This window comes from Cupressus sempervirens, chromosome 8 (assembly GCF_028749045.1).
Source record: "Cupressus sempervirens isolate cs-2001-9-10 chromosome 8, ASM2874904v1, whole genome shotgun sequence".
Lineage (NCBI taxonomy): Eukaryota > Viridiplantae > Streptophyta > Pinopsida > Cupressales > Cupressaceae > Cupressus > Cupressus sempervirens.
The window spans coordinates 47,663,910-47,678,262 of NC_143125.1; the positions used below are offsets into that span (position 1 = coordinate 47,663,910).

General features: G+C 34.6%; 1 protein-coding gene across 1 annotated transcript in view; it reads left to right on the forward strand.

Annotated features, from left to right (window-relative positions):
- LOC149541540 (NADH:ubiquinone oxidoreductase, 17.2kDa subunit) overlaps positions 1-14,353 on the forward strand; it is a 50,613-nt gene that overhangs the window by 14,244 nt on the left and 22,016 nt on the right. Inside the window, exons 2-3 of the mRNA XM_089796758.1 lie at positions 2,852-2,878; positions 11,112-11,203. Of these exons, the coding sequence (XP_089652884.1) occupies positions 2,852-2,878; positions 11,112-11,203 (119 nt within the window). The remainder of the gene's footprint in view (positions 1-2,851; positions 2,879-11,111; positions 11,204-14,353) is intronic.

A 14,353-nucleotide genomic window follows, 5' to 3' on the forward strand; every position in this document is an offset into this window, starting at 1 on the left:
TAAACAATGATATATGCAAACTGCAAACTTTTCATCACATCAATAACCTGCAAACCAAGATATTAAGGAGGATAACCTGACACATATATCAAGCACGAAAATAGGTCAGGGCATACCAAGTCTACCTGTAGTACTTCCGATAGGGGATACGGCTAACTCCTCTATTACTTAGTGTTAAGTCAACATACAGTGAAGTGTAAACCTGATGATTTTTTCCCAACCCTTTTTGACGTGTCCTTGTTTCCAGGACATCCTAGGGGGATACACCAGGGATGTTCCTCAAATATATTTAAAATGCTGGAAATGTCCAGAAAATTTAGGGACAATGGCAAGATACAAAGCGGATGAGTGATTGTCCTTGGGACAGCTGGCAGAACCCCACTTTTCCAATGCGATTTATAAAAAAAACTCTCAACTCACTTTAAAAAAACTGTGAAGGAGAGTTTTTCCTCTAAAAATTTGATCTTGAACATTCTTTGTTTTATTTCTGCATAATTTGTTGCATTTGTAGGTTAATAAAGTAGATCTATCTCTATTTGTAACTGTACATTATTTTCAGAGGGAATCGTTTATTTACTGCATTGTGGTGGGAGAAGAAACTATATCTTTATTTCTCTAAATGGTAATTCGTTTATTATGACTTCATGTTGGAATTCTTTAAGAATAATCTTTGTATGTATGTTAATATGGTTGTATATATCACTGTATATAATCTTTTCCTAGCTATTCGATAAAGAGAAACTTCCCCTGATAATAGACTCAAGACTAAGTCCCATAACCTGTCCTTGATCAATTTATGCATGCAAGTTTTAAGTTTAACAGGTTGCATGCTTAATTTGTGCATTTACAACCTTCTCATCAAAACTAGATCAAAACAGTCGGTAAATTCAGCTTACCAAGCTACTACTGCCAATATTCTACCCTAATTAAGTAAGAAACTTGAAGACAGACAATATTGCAAAGCACTTCAATAGATAATAGAATCCCAGTTGACACAAAAGCAAGACACAAGTGCAAAATGATTTAGGTGGTTTGGAAATTCAGGAGTCAACAAGTTCAGCTAGCATAACACAACAAATCCATGGAATGAATGACAATATGTTTTTTTAAGTTTGTGGCTGCCAATGGCAAGAGGTAAACTGATTTATTTATTTGAAATTATTAACTTATTTCTCATACCTACAGAGTTCTCTTTACCAGATAAAAATTCCAGGTTGTCTGTTTTGGCTTGGAAGCTTTATGAGACTCTTTGGGCTGCCTTCAGTTTGTTCTCACTGTTGTTTATTTTCTTTTGCCAGGATTGTAAGGCACTCTTTTAATGACATGCATACTTTGTTTAGACTAAAGGAATTGGGTATAGCACCCCTTATAAACTGCAGTGCACTGGGTAAACTTTTTATGGCTTGTCCTCTACCATGTTGGCTGGGGGGAGACTAGATCTCGTGCTTACCACAAGAAGCTTTCTCCAGTCAAGCTAGGCCAATATCACATGCATATTAACAATCAATTCTGAAATTAATTTGAATTATGATTTGAGCCTGTTATTTGATATTTGCTAATTTGTTTGACTTTGACTCTTAGGTGAACTCTCAATTTAACTATATAAATCAATGTTATCATATGAATATTTAAATTTCCATACAAATTTTAACTTCTACCTAAATTTAATATAGCTTTCCCCTGCCATCATAAAAAATGGTCCAAAAAATCAGGAACCCTGACATGTGTCCCCCAATTCTGTGCCGCCCCTTACCCCAGAACTTGATGTTACATAGCTACAAACAAATATGTTGCAATACATCTTTCATCATTAGTCTCCATTGCTCTCCCAAGATACCCTTACTTGACTGAAGAGAGAGATAAAGGAATCTCCATGTTGCCACCAAGGAATAATGAACAATACATAACTACAAACACAATGAACATTGCAGCTCCACATATTACTCAAATCCAATGTAATGTGAATACAAACATCCAGGAAGAAGAACAAAACCTAAGAGAGAATGCGCAAATCAAACCATATCCTTGTACAACACTAACATGTACCAAGCTGTGTAAAGGAAGGAATCTCCTTTACCATTTTCAAAACTGAAAGGATATCAACATGAAGCATTTAAATTATGACGAAGACATGGTAACATTAGATGTAAATCTTTCTTTCTGAAAGTAGATCAGACAAACTAATCATTCCCACAATAAAGGGAATATGCCTTTAAGCCACATACCATTTCTTGTAGCTCTCCAGATAGGTCCTTAGAACTGGAACAATAACTCGGCCAAGAAACAAGGAGAACAATGGAAATGATAAATCCATAAAACCATTCTTTTTATTAACAAGTGCTTAGAACTTTTGATGTTCAAGGCTCACTCATATGAGAAGACTAAAGAATGTGTCTTATATTCTGGTGGACAATTGAAGTGTTATTTATTAATTTTTCCTTATTTTTCTTTAAGCAATAAAATCTATTTCACAATTCCAATCTTACAGTTAATTAGAAATATAATTTAATTCTGAACAATATAATTGATTTAAAGCCCATAATTTATCTCTGAAGCTTATCCTTTAGCCTTTGTTGTAATTCTTCTTTCAAATTTTCCACTGTCTCCCTTTTTTTAAATGTTAGGATTTAGATAAAGAGAGTTAAGGGATCAGGGAATCCTTTTAGCTGGCCTTTTTACTACTAATCAAATGTAGCCACATTTTATTTCTCCTTTACTCTTACGAAATATAATTTATTTGTTTCATACATATTGTTTGATTTACCATCATTAGTTCTAGCTGACTGTTTGCTATCTGACTGTTGGATAAGGCTTATATTCAATATACTAATCCACATTTGTTGTATTGCAGGGATGCTATTGTTGATGGCAACCTTATGTGAGTACAACTTCATGTTGTATGGTTACCACTTGTGAAAGAAGATTAATGATCATTTGCTGGTCTTCAAACAATCCAAGATGTTGAATGTTGTCAAAACTAGTAGGCTTTTTCATTGAATGCTTTAACTTTTTAATTAATCTATGATGAGTTTTCATTGCAATCAAAAAATTAAGAAATCAATATATATTTGTCAGCCAACACCCTTTTAAGCTCTTGCTTAGTATAAAACTTTGATCCCAACTCTTTTAATAATATACTACCATCCCTTTTCATAGAGTGATCTAATCAATTTAAGTGATGATTTATTTGGGATTTGACTGTTGTACCATCATAATGCATCCCATCCCCCAATCCCACACATGCAAAAAAATTGTGTTTTTGAGATAGAAACATCTTCGTGACACGTGGACAAGGATGGGACATCTCCTCATCGTTCCTTCACTGCCACTCAGATGTAGGAAATGTTGTAGAGAAACTTGGAATGTCTCTGGGAACACCTTGCAATCTCTCTAGTGTCCGGAGGACGTTATGAAGTCCCCTGTCTTGGGGATGTAGAAAGTGTTTTAATCTTTTTTGTCGATGCTCGAGGATGTAAAAGAGTGGTTTTTTTACAATTGTTTTTTCATTGCTGACAATCTTCATTCTCTTCATTGTATTTGGGAATAGCCCCCAAACCCTCACTTTCGGCTTGGGTTTTTCCTTTAAATTTCAATGTTCATTGTTCATTTTTAATTATTTTAGGCTCAAACTTGTGTACAAAGAGAGCACAACAAAATGATGGGATGTAGAGCCAGAGCAGCTAACACAAATTGATGGGGATGCTATGGCTTCAAATGTAGGGTTGGTTGGTGTTTGGTAGATCTTGACCATGGGGAGTCTAATAGTTCTAGCGATGGGAGGTTTGGGGATGATTAGAGGCCTTCCTTCACTACATTTTAACATTTTGTACTTATTTTGATATCATGCTACTCATTGTAATCATCTTTATGTTATTTTGAATATGATAGAAATCTCCAATTTGATATTTTAATATGTCAAATTTTATTTAGTATTCAAGTATGTAGAATTTTAGAGTTTAGCATTTGCAATTTTACTAATATTCCGAAGTTCCAATTGAAATGTAATTTCTATACATTTTTTTATATCTAATTTTTCAGGTATTGTAATGTTCCTTTTTAGTGTGACTATGATAGAGGATGGATTTAGTCTATTACTGGGTCCTTGTAGGCTAATACTGGTGATTAGAGGACCCTGTTGAGGGTTATGGCTCCATTTAGTGGGACTTACTTTTTATAGTAAGTCAATAGATAGTTCCGATGAGTGCATATGAGTTAGAGGAGTTGAATGATGCTCTCAGTTTTTATTTTTGGCTTCTAGTTTGGGCTTCAAGAATCTTGGAGGGAGCATTTATTTTTAGTAAGTCACCCTGTCATGTTCATTCATTGTCTTTTTACATTAGGATCACTTAGGTATTGTCTGATTTTGATTTTGATGCTTTTTCAGTTATCTCGCAAGACGGGTGAATTATGATTATTATTAAATTAAATACGCTAAGGTTACTATTTTTGCTTGTATTGTATATTGGTCACCTTAGTGCCATAGCTTGTTGGAATCAGGTTGGATAGTTTTAAATCTTGGGCATACGAAATAATGACCTTGTGTCAGAATATCATGATATTGATGAAAATGTCATTTTTGGAGCCAAAGGGAGTTAATAAATTATATTATTCAATTACGTACCTAAGTATAAAGAAGAGGGGATCTAAGTGAAAAGTGTATTCATGAAGACTCTTGGCATTGAGTGTGAAGGAGACGCCTTTGCATTAAAATGTTATAAATATACTTAGATACCGATGCGTGGCCCTAGGGCTTGGCTTCCGCATCCGACACGGATAGATGCAGGAAGCCTTCGGGTGCCCTGCGGGTGCTGCCCGGAAGCCACCCGCAGGCATCCGGATGCGGGTGGCTTCCGGGCAGCACCCGCAGGGAATCCGGGAGCATAAAATCATAAATATTCGGTCAGAGTTTTGAAACACAAATTTTAACGGTTTTCGACTTTCATTGTATAAAACGTTGTTCAACTTCATCGCAAAAACATTTTAATGGGTTTTGCTGCTAAAATATGTGGGAGTTGATCGTTCAAGGAGGCATGAAAGAAGCTGAGCCAGGTCACACAACTTTTCTTTTCCTTCGCGCCGCGTGACTTCATAATCTAGGCACACGACTCCATTTCTTTTGCCTTTTTGCAATCTTCTTTTCTGCATGCAACTCTACATTTGAATTATTAGGTTCTGTTTTAGGTTTTCTTACGTATCATTCCCATTTCATATCCTTATTTACTTATGTTTAATATTAAGTAAGTATTATTAAAAAATTAAATATATATATATTTTATGTTCGATTTTACTTCACATTTCTTTCCTTGTATCATTTTCATGTATGTATTATTATTTTTCTGGTTTATTTTTTATTTTCAGAATATTTATACTGTCAAAAATCTTATATTAATAATATTTAACAATATTACTAAAAAATAAATCATATATTTAGATATAGTTTACATTTAATAAATAATTCAATCTTTTAATAATTATTTCAAATCTATTTAGCAAAGTAAAATTACTTTCACCTGAGCTAAATCAGTTGCATTTCTTTGCATATGTTTATATATATATATACGTTTCCTCTCGCATCCGCATCCTAAAAAAATAAAATCCCCGCATCCCGTATCCGCTTCGGAATCCGCATCCGAATTGGTAACTTAGTAAATATAATGCCTTGCAAGGATGGACTCATCTCATTATTTTTTCTTATTTTGCTTTAGTATGGTGGAACAAGGGTTTGGCAAGCTGCTTGAGGAAGTCTGAATTTTCCTCAGTGTTCTTCTGCACTTTGAGTTGGACACCATGGCAATGAATTGTGCACATTGCTACTTCTGAAGACTGAAGGTAATTGTTTTGCAATTGAATTCTGAAATCTACATTTGTTTGGGCGTCCAAAAGTACTGTTGGATTGCTGGTATTCCTGAAGGCAGCATGGGGTTAGAAAACAAATCAAAGAAGTGTGGAAGTATTGTGTGAAGAAGTCACTGTGAGCTGCGATTCATCTGCTGTAGCAGCAACTCTTCTTTTTACATCTGCAAGCTGAATGTTGGAGGTGGTGTGAGTATGCAAGTGAGTATGTAAGAGTGGAAGTTTATATAATTTGTAGTAGCCAAACCCCATGATTATATAAGGGATGATTGTTTCCAAAATATATTGCAGAGTTTATCAATGAGTTGGGGTGGATATTTTATCTAACAATTCATGGTGGAATTCCAAGTAGCAATTCTTGATAACTAGTAATCAACAATCGATTTTGGAGGGTACATAATCTGATTTTGGTATGTCTCGAAGTGGCAATTCATATATTTTGAGCGGCGCACCTTGCAGTGATTCAGATTTGAGGGTTTGATAGAATGAGGCTGTCATTCCTAATTTGTTGTAAATTTTGGCTCATTATAAGTGACTGCCAGGTTGTATTTGTGACAGATTGTTTGAGAATATGCATCCATTGCAGGTTTCCTATGATGCACTTGACTCATCAGCTGGTTGGTAATCCTATGTGCTACCAATTGCAGTGATTGTTTTTGTAGATCTGTTAATTAATTCTTTATACACGGCTTCTGTATTCATAGTTTGTTTCTAAATGTGATATTACAAAAACAAACATGCATTTGAGGTTTATCTATTGGGTGTATAAATTCTGCAATAACAGAAGATTAGTTGCAAAAAGTTTTTGAGCTTGGTCTTATGAGTTTCTTCCCCTCAAGAACAGATGCCATCATTATTAGCATGCCAGTGTAGGTATATATGAATTTGGTGTTAGAACTACCTCTCTCTATTGCAGATTTACACCAATCAAGTCTTAAGGGTTAAGGTAATCTGTCACACATGGGCCGCAAAACAATGTGGGGTACTTTTTCTATATTGTCAATATGATGAAATGGGCTATATATGCAACCCGAACTCCGCAACCTCATTAGATAGTGAAAATAACTAGTGGATTGATTTTAATTTATCAAATGTATATATTGATTCAAGGAAGATAGTGCCAATATTGGGTGCATCAAGAAAGTTGATCAATGTATTGTTCCTTCTTTGGTCCACTCATCAAAAATCTTTTACAATTTGTGATTGTTCGCTACCTATGATGCTTTCCAACCACCTCACTAACATCCTACATTGCCTCTCTTAGCAATTCAATATCAAGTCGCTCATGTGACAAGGCCTTGAAACTAGGACTTGAATAGTTTTGATATTAATTGTGGCTTGCCAGTAAGGAGATCAATCAATGTTGAATGAGATGTTTGAGTATTACCAAAAAATTGCTATGCACTCTTTTCACGTGTAGGTACGTTTGTCCTCCATCTCATGCTTCCAATGATAGTTGAGATCAGGTGTTGTACATAGTATAAAAAAGGCATTCACATTACCCCGCCAATATTAATTTTTTTGGAAGTGTTGGTGCAGCACAAGAAGAATCAACTCTAGATGCTGGAATTTCCTCATCCAAATTGATGGGTTCATCAGAGTCATATCATTTTTTGACAATTGTTTAAGATGCTATTTGAAATGGTTGATATCTCTATCACTTTAATTGTTAGAAAAGTTACATTTTATTTGGTTTGAATTGGAATAGGTATGCAATAAGTCCATGTAAAATCTTTGTGGCATGATGAAATATGGGCTGAAATACAAAATGCATTCATAAAAGAAAAATACAAAAACACATAGCAACCTCTAGTTGCACAAAAAGCCTAACCCTTACCCCAAATTAAAAAATTGTTTGTGTTAGGTTTATGTATATTTTAATTTTACATTTTAGGGTTAAAGTATAGCATAAAACATTTTCAAAATAAAAAAGTAAGCTTAACCATAAAAATTAGGTTTTTTTGAATCTATGCAGTGATTAGAGAGTTAGGGTTTAAGTTTAGAAAAGTTGGAAAAATAAGTGTACCTCTATCATGTAATTGAAAAATAAGCCAAGCGAGAGTTTGAATCAATGCCTAGAAGTTAGAACACAAGTTCTTGAATAGTTTTGTTTTATATGTGATTTTTTGGAAGGGATGTGTTTTATTGTTGGGTAAGCTTGGGCTTGAACATGTATTTTCCTACGCATTGAATCACCTACTTGTGGCATTAGTAATTGCAATCTAGGTGGTGTTTACTAATTATTAATTGGGTAAATCTCAATTATTGCTACTTAAGTAATAATAGGAAGAAAGTTTCTAAGTAATGAGTTTTTTAATTGAGGTTGGAGTGTTTGGTGTTGTGTTTGTATGTGCCATACAAGATGCTTTTTATGTTTAGATTGGGTGACTTGGATTTTTTTCACATATAGAGAGTTTTTTATCTTACAGAAGTGCATTCTTGTTAAAAAAACCATTTTTGAAGTGAACATATTTATTAGGAAATACACTTAGGTCCCTACAAGTTTGTCAAGTCATTGCTTAGTTATGTGGTTCACATGCCTTTGGTGCACCTTGGATATTGTGGGTACCTCCCGAGTATGTGTAAAATGTACTTGGGGTACCCATATTGACTTGGGCATGCATCAGAGCTGTATGTGGATCCATTCAAATTGAGTATTAACCCTAGGTATTGATGTATTCAGTATAATAGTAGTGTACTTTTTCATTATGGAAAGAATTTTTAAAGTGAGATCTCTTTGTCAAGTTGTTCTTGAATGGATACTCTAAAGGCTCATGTAGTGAGAGTTTTAAGAATGCCTATTTTTTTGGATCTTGTGGTGATGTGAAGAAGAATGAAGTAGGAAGGGATGGCCATATCATTCAAGGATTTATTCTTCGTAGTAAACTTAAGGCCTCCATCTCATGCCATGTGTTTAGGAAAATAACACACACTGACCTATCTCTTTATTATTCTAGTCATCACAACCCAATCCCAAAAGTGGCCATTCTTAGAAATTTTGTCACAAGGACCTTCAATGGACGTGATGTAAAACACATTGACCAATAGTTTTACTGAAGAAAAGTTTTCAATATGAATGGGTAGAGTAGTCAATACGTTTCAAGTGTGTTTAGAGTCTAGACATACCAAAAGACACCATGAAACCTGCAATAATGACAATTTAGAAATTCGTTCTTCTTTGAAACTGCTCAATGTTGATGGTATATCATATAAAATTTCAAACATTTTGAGGAGGAAAGGCATCAAAACAAAGGATTGGAGAGGATTACTTCTTAATCCTAGTGTCTACAAAATTGGTTTTTCCTGTGGAACACTCATACATTGGCGAAATAAGTGCTTTGGAAGCACCAAGAGAAAGGAACATCTTATAGACATCTATTAGAATATTCTAATGTTTTTTAAATGGTCATCTTAGTTAGTCTTTAGTTTATGAAGTAGTTTCTATTTTTGTCTTTAGTTCATGATTGTTTCTTTTAAAAACATCGTCTTTGTAAATCTATATAAGGAGCTTTTATGTCCTTTGTTTAATACAACTACAACAACAGCAATTTACCATAACATGGTATCAGAGTGGGCTGATGGAATTTCATAAAATTTTGCAGATTTTTTTAAAGAAAATTTAAGCCTCTTTTGATTTGGTTTTTTTCCAGAAATTTGCTTTTCGATTTTTAGAAATCAAAATCGTTAAGAGGTATTTTATGAAACTTTTGTGGTTCGTCTTTGAGGATTTTTGATGGAAATCTTGAGCTTGGTTAATGGTTTTGATCCCACGATTTCTTGGTTGCAACAAAAGTCTATGTTTTTTGAGGGTTGCATGTACTTGCATGTTTGTTGCATGTACTTGCATGTGCTGGTTTACCATGTGAAGTATTGTGTTTTGCTGCCCTTAAAAAATTCTGATGGTTTTCATAAATTTTTCCCTCAGAAAATTTCTGATTCTATAATTCGCAAAGTTGCATGGGATTCGTTGGTGGGTTATAATTTATTCGTCAAAAATTCTCTGTTGGGTTTTACCGTTTTCCTAAAAAATGAAGCTTTGTATTGTCTGGTTTTGATTGATTTTTCACCTCAAAAATCATGTTAGGTTTTGATCAAATTTTCACCTCAAAAATTGTGTTGGGTTTTCATCATTTTTTCTCCTAAAAAATTGTGTCTTTTAGCAATTTGTTTCAAAGCATCATGCTCACTTGCAAAGTTTGGATGGTTTGTCGATTTTTCATTAAAATTGTGCTAGCTGTTCTTAGTGTTTGTCTCTATCTCTAGGGAAGAACAATTTCGTTATCCAACATCAGGTTGGATATTTTATGATGATTTTTGGTTAGATGTTTTGCTGATTTTGGGAGGGTGAGTGGTAGACTCATCTCAATAGCTGCTTTGCTGATTCTGGAGAAGGAGACACCCGTCTTTGTTCTTTAATGGATGAGTTTTGGCTTCTTGATCATTAACATTTTGCAGATCTAGGGAGGGTCTCAACAGCAGCAAAATGTTTTGTAGAATTTGTGACCAAAAGACAACAGTTAGACAATGACCATTAAGGGAGGGTATTAGAATATTCTAATTTTTTTTTATGGTCATCTTAGTTAGTCTTTAGTTTATTAAGTAGTTTCTATTTTTCGTCTTTAGTTCATGATTGTTTCTTTTAGAAACATCGTCTTTGTAAATCTATATAAGAAGCTTTTATCTCCTCTGTTTAATATAACTACAACCACATCGATTTACCATAACAACATCAACCATGGATGTGTTTAAAAATCGGTTATAGTATAACACTTTTGTAACACAAGACAACACATCCATTTACGAACAACTGAAGTTTTTGTGATAGAAGATGATTGCTATAGGGGAAAATTATGATTAGGCTGCTAGGTGTTTAGGACCAATTGCCATAGGATGTGTTTTAATGAGGCTTAGTCACATCAACTCCTACTATTTTATCCTAAAATAATGCTGGCATAAAAAAAAACTAAAGTTATTCAATCTAGATTTTTCTCATTCATTTTTTCCATTTCATGTGGTTGGTTAGTATTGATTCTCTGCTTTTGTAATTTTATTAAATTAACTGCTTTTTATTGCATATACTTCTATACTATCATCTGTCAACTAATGGTGCAGTTTGATTTTCTACACTTTGTCAGATAATGTATTTTAATGACAATTTATGTTTGCAAGCTGTGTATATCTTTGGCCTTGTTTGGCCACAACATCAAGATTCTTCAATTTTTAACATTTGGGATGTAAATTGAAATGTTAATGGACAGGGCAACAAAAATTCACAATATAGGTGCTACTCTTGTTGGTGTTGATAATTTTGGAAACAAATATTATGAGAAGCTGGAAAACACTCAATTTGGTAAGCCTAAGACAAATCTTCTTTGATTAAATTAAATCGAAACTTATTTGTATCTATTTTTGGTTTAACAACGTACAGGTTACTAGTATAGATGTGCACCACCTTTTCCCATTTGGGCATTCCTTTGAATTCTGCTAAACATGGATTCTCCTCCTTTAAATCAATTGGCAGATGAATTTGCTTTGGACATACAATCTAAACTTGGTGATTAAATTTTTACCATTGTTTCTCCTTGGTTTGGGGACAGAAAGGAAGCTGGTTCTATTAATATTTGGGGACAGTAAGGGGATTTTTTTTTGTTTTGATAAAATTTAACAACTTTGTTAAATTATTCGAGATGTAATGACAAGATTACAGGAGAACAGGGTCTGATTATTACAAACAAAGACACTCCAATCCAAAAGCAGAAAGAGCAAATTGCAACTAGTGGAGCTAGGATCTGTTGTTTTCCTGCAATCCATATAGATGTCACCCAAATTGTGCTTGTTTCCCTGTTTCAAAATATAGAACCTGTGGTGTAGATGCTCTATGCTGCAGGTATCATTGAGGAGAAAACACATGCACTGCCATATTATTTAAACTCATTCGCATTCACATTTTTGTCTACTTAAGTATCCATGATATCTTACATTTATGGTTTGTCAGATCCACCAGGACTACAAATGGACACAGCCACAGAAAAATGCTGATGCGTAAAGCATTAACATAGTCTTCTATTATTTCCCACAATCTTGTGATGAGGAGCTGGACCTTAGTTAAACTCTCGAGGTTTAATGTCACCTTGGAAATTGTTATAATTTTGTTCCAAGCCGAGGCTAGCCAACCACTCTGTGGTTTTGTTTCCATTTCCTTTAGCATGCATAAAGCTTACATTTTCTGAATTAGAGACATGGCATCCTGCCCTGGTCTTTGCAAACAAACTTGTTTTCATATATTCTACCACAATTTGCGAATTAAGGTCCTTTATAAGGTAAAGACTTTGGAAGCCATTGGCTGTTCAATGCTGAACAGAAATCAAATTTGTCTGTGAGGCTAATAAAATTGGGGCCTAAACTTTTAGATCCAAAAGTAATTTTGAAACCTCTGTAATTACAATGACTGCTTCGCCTCTAGAAAACCTGAGGTCCTTTTTGGTGGCTTTATTGAAATTCAGTTCAGCCCAATGTGATGAACCCATGAAGGTGAGGCCACCTAGCCTAGACAGCAGTGTTGGCTGCCAACTGTGAAATTTTGTCTCCTTCCAGACAAATCAGGAAAAGATCAGATTGTGGCAAGTTGTGCAATCTTATCTCGTGTAAGAACTACCAACTTCTTGAAGAAGCCTAGTTTTGTCTTGTAGTGACAGCTATATCCTAGAAGGAAAACTCCAGTTCCTTGCCAACTGTGTAATTTTGTCTTCTTGCAGAAAATCAAGTTTTTGATTTGTCTTGTTTTGTTTTATATCTCCTACCACCTTCTAGAAGGGTCCAAATCAAAATGTTTACTTGCCTTGCATGGAAAGTTAGTAAACTTCCCCAAGTAGATATTTATAGAGGACTCTACCATGGTTTTGATCATGCCGAATACTCAGGTTTTCAGTTATGCACAACTGGTGAGGAGGCGAAACCCCCATGAATCACCTCTGCTCTGCTGTGTATTGTGCAATCTCTATGTTTGGATCTGCAATAGCTGTATTTTGAAACTTGCTGTTAAAGGTTCCTATATATTGCAAGCAAATGGCTGGTTTTAAAAATAATTGTATGAGTTTTCTATGAATAAGACATAATACCAGTACTTGCAGCTTCAGAAAATTCAGATCATACAGACGTGAAGCTCTTTACACCCAACCTACTTGTAGTTAGGATAATAAGATCATTTGGAATAATTTCTTTGTTGTTAGATCCAGTTTTGAGAAATAAAATATGACAACAGTTGGATCAAACTGTACACAAATCTGATCTAGAGATTTCACGTTTGATATGATTTTTTCACCACTTTTCGCTAGATGGCTTCTCTAGTAGGATATGCCTGGAGCAACTTTGCAGAGCTGTTTAGGAATTTTTAAGATGAGGGACACATACATGCTTACTCTTCTAACAGATGAAACCCAATAAGTATATTGGAGAAGGATAAAAATCTATTCCAGAAATCTCAAGCAAAGGAATATTCAAGAAAAGCCTCCTTACATCTAAGGTTCTCTAGTATCTGATGGGGCCAACAATGTTAAAGGAAGGGATCTCTACAAATGTAATAACGTTTAACCAACAACGATTGGAGATTAACTCTAGATCAATTCAATCTGACTGAAGCTACAACATTAAAACTCCCTCTTAGCTAGGGAGGAACATTATAGAACACATTATGATCTCAAGCATATAGAGTTATCATCTCAATATGATATTCTTGGAATAACATATTTAAGGATATCAACATATATCCATCAAGTCAGATATAATCCGGGTGAAGCTATTTCACCAGCACTACTCCCTCTTAGCGAGGGCGGATTTAAACAACACAACCATCTGACAAAATGGTGATCTAATACTGAACAATCTTATCAATCTCACATTCTTGTGATATGAGCACTAGCATCAACACCAAGATGCCTATCAACAAGAATACCATATCCTAGAAAGATATGAGTTATTTGATTTTTGACACACACTGGGACAATACTGAATGCAGTATATCAAATAACAATCTTGATCTCAGGGACAACAAAGTAGTCTCCATTATGACAAGTATCATGATCTCCAACACAATCTGGGACATCAACTTAATGTAGTCCATCGTGATATGTTAGTTATCATGATCTTCGACAATTTTCGGGACAACAAGTTAATGAAGTCTATCATGATAATAGATCAAGAACTCAAGAACAACAAATGTAGCATCATGATCTCCGACAAATTCCGGGACAACAAGTTAATGAAGTCTATTAGGATAAGAGGTCAAGCCATTGTTAAGATCGTCACCTTACAATAGTGACCTCACAACACAAACATCGATGAAAGATCATCACCTCTCATGATGTTTTCCAATGGAATCATGTAGAAACTCACATTTTATCCACCATGAACCATGTTAGAGGGTGGATTCACCATAGATTCTCCTAAAGGGTGGAACAAAGGGTGTTCACCTTAAACTTCTCACTTACAGAGAAGAATGCAT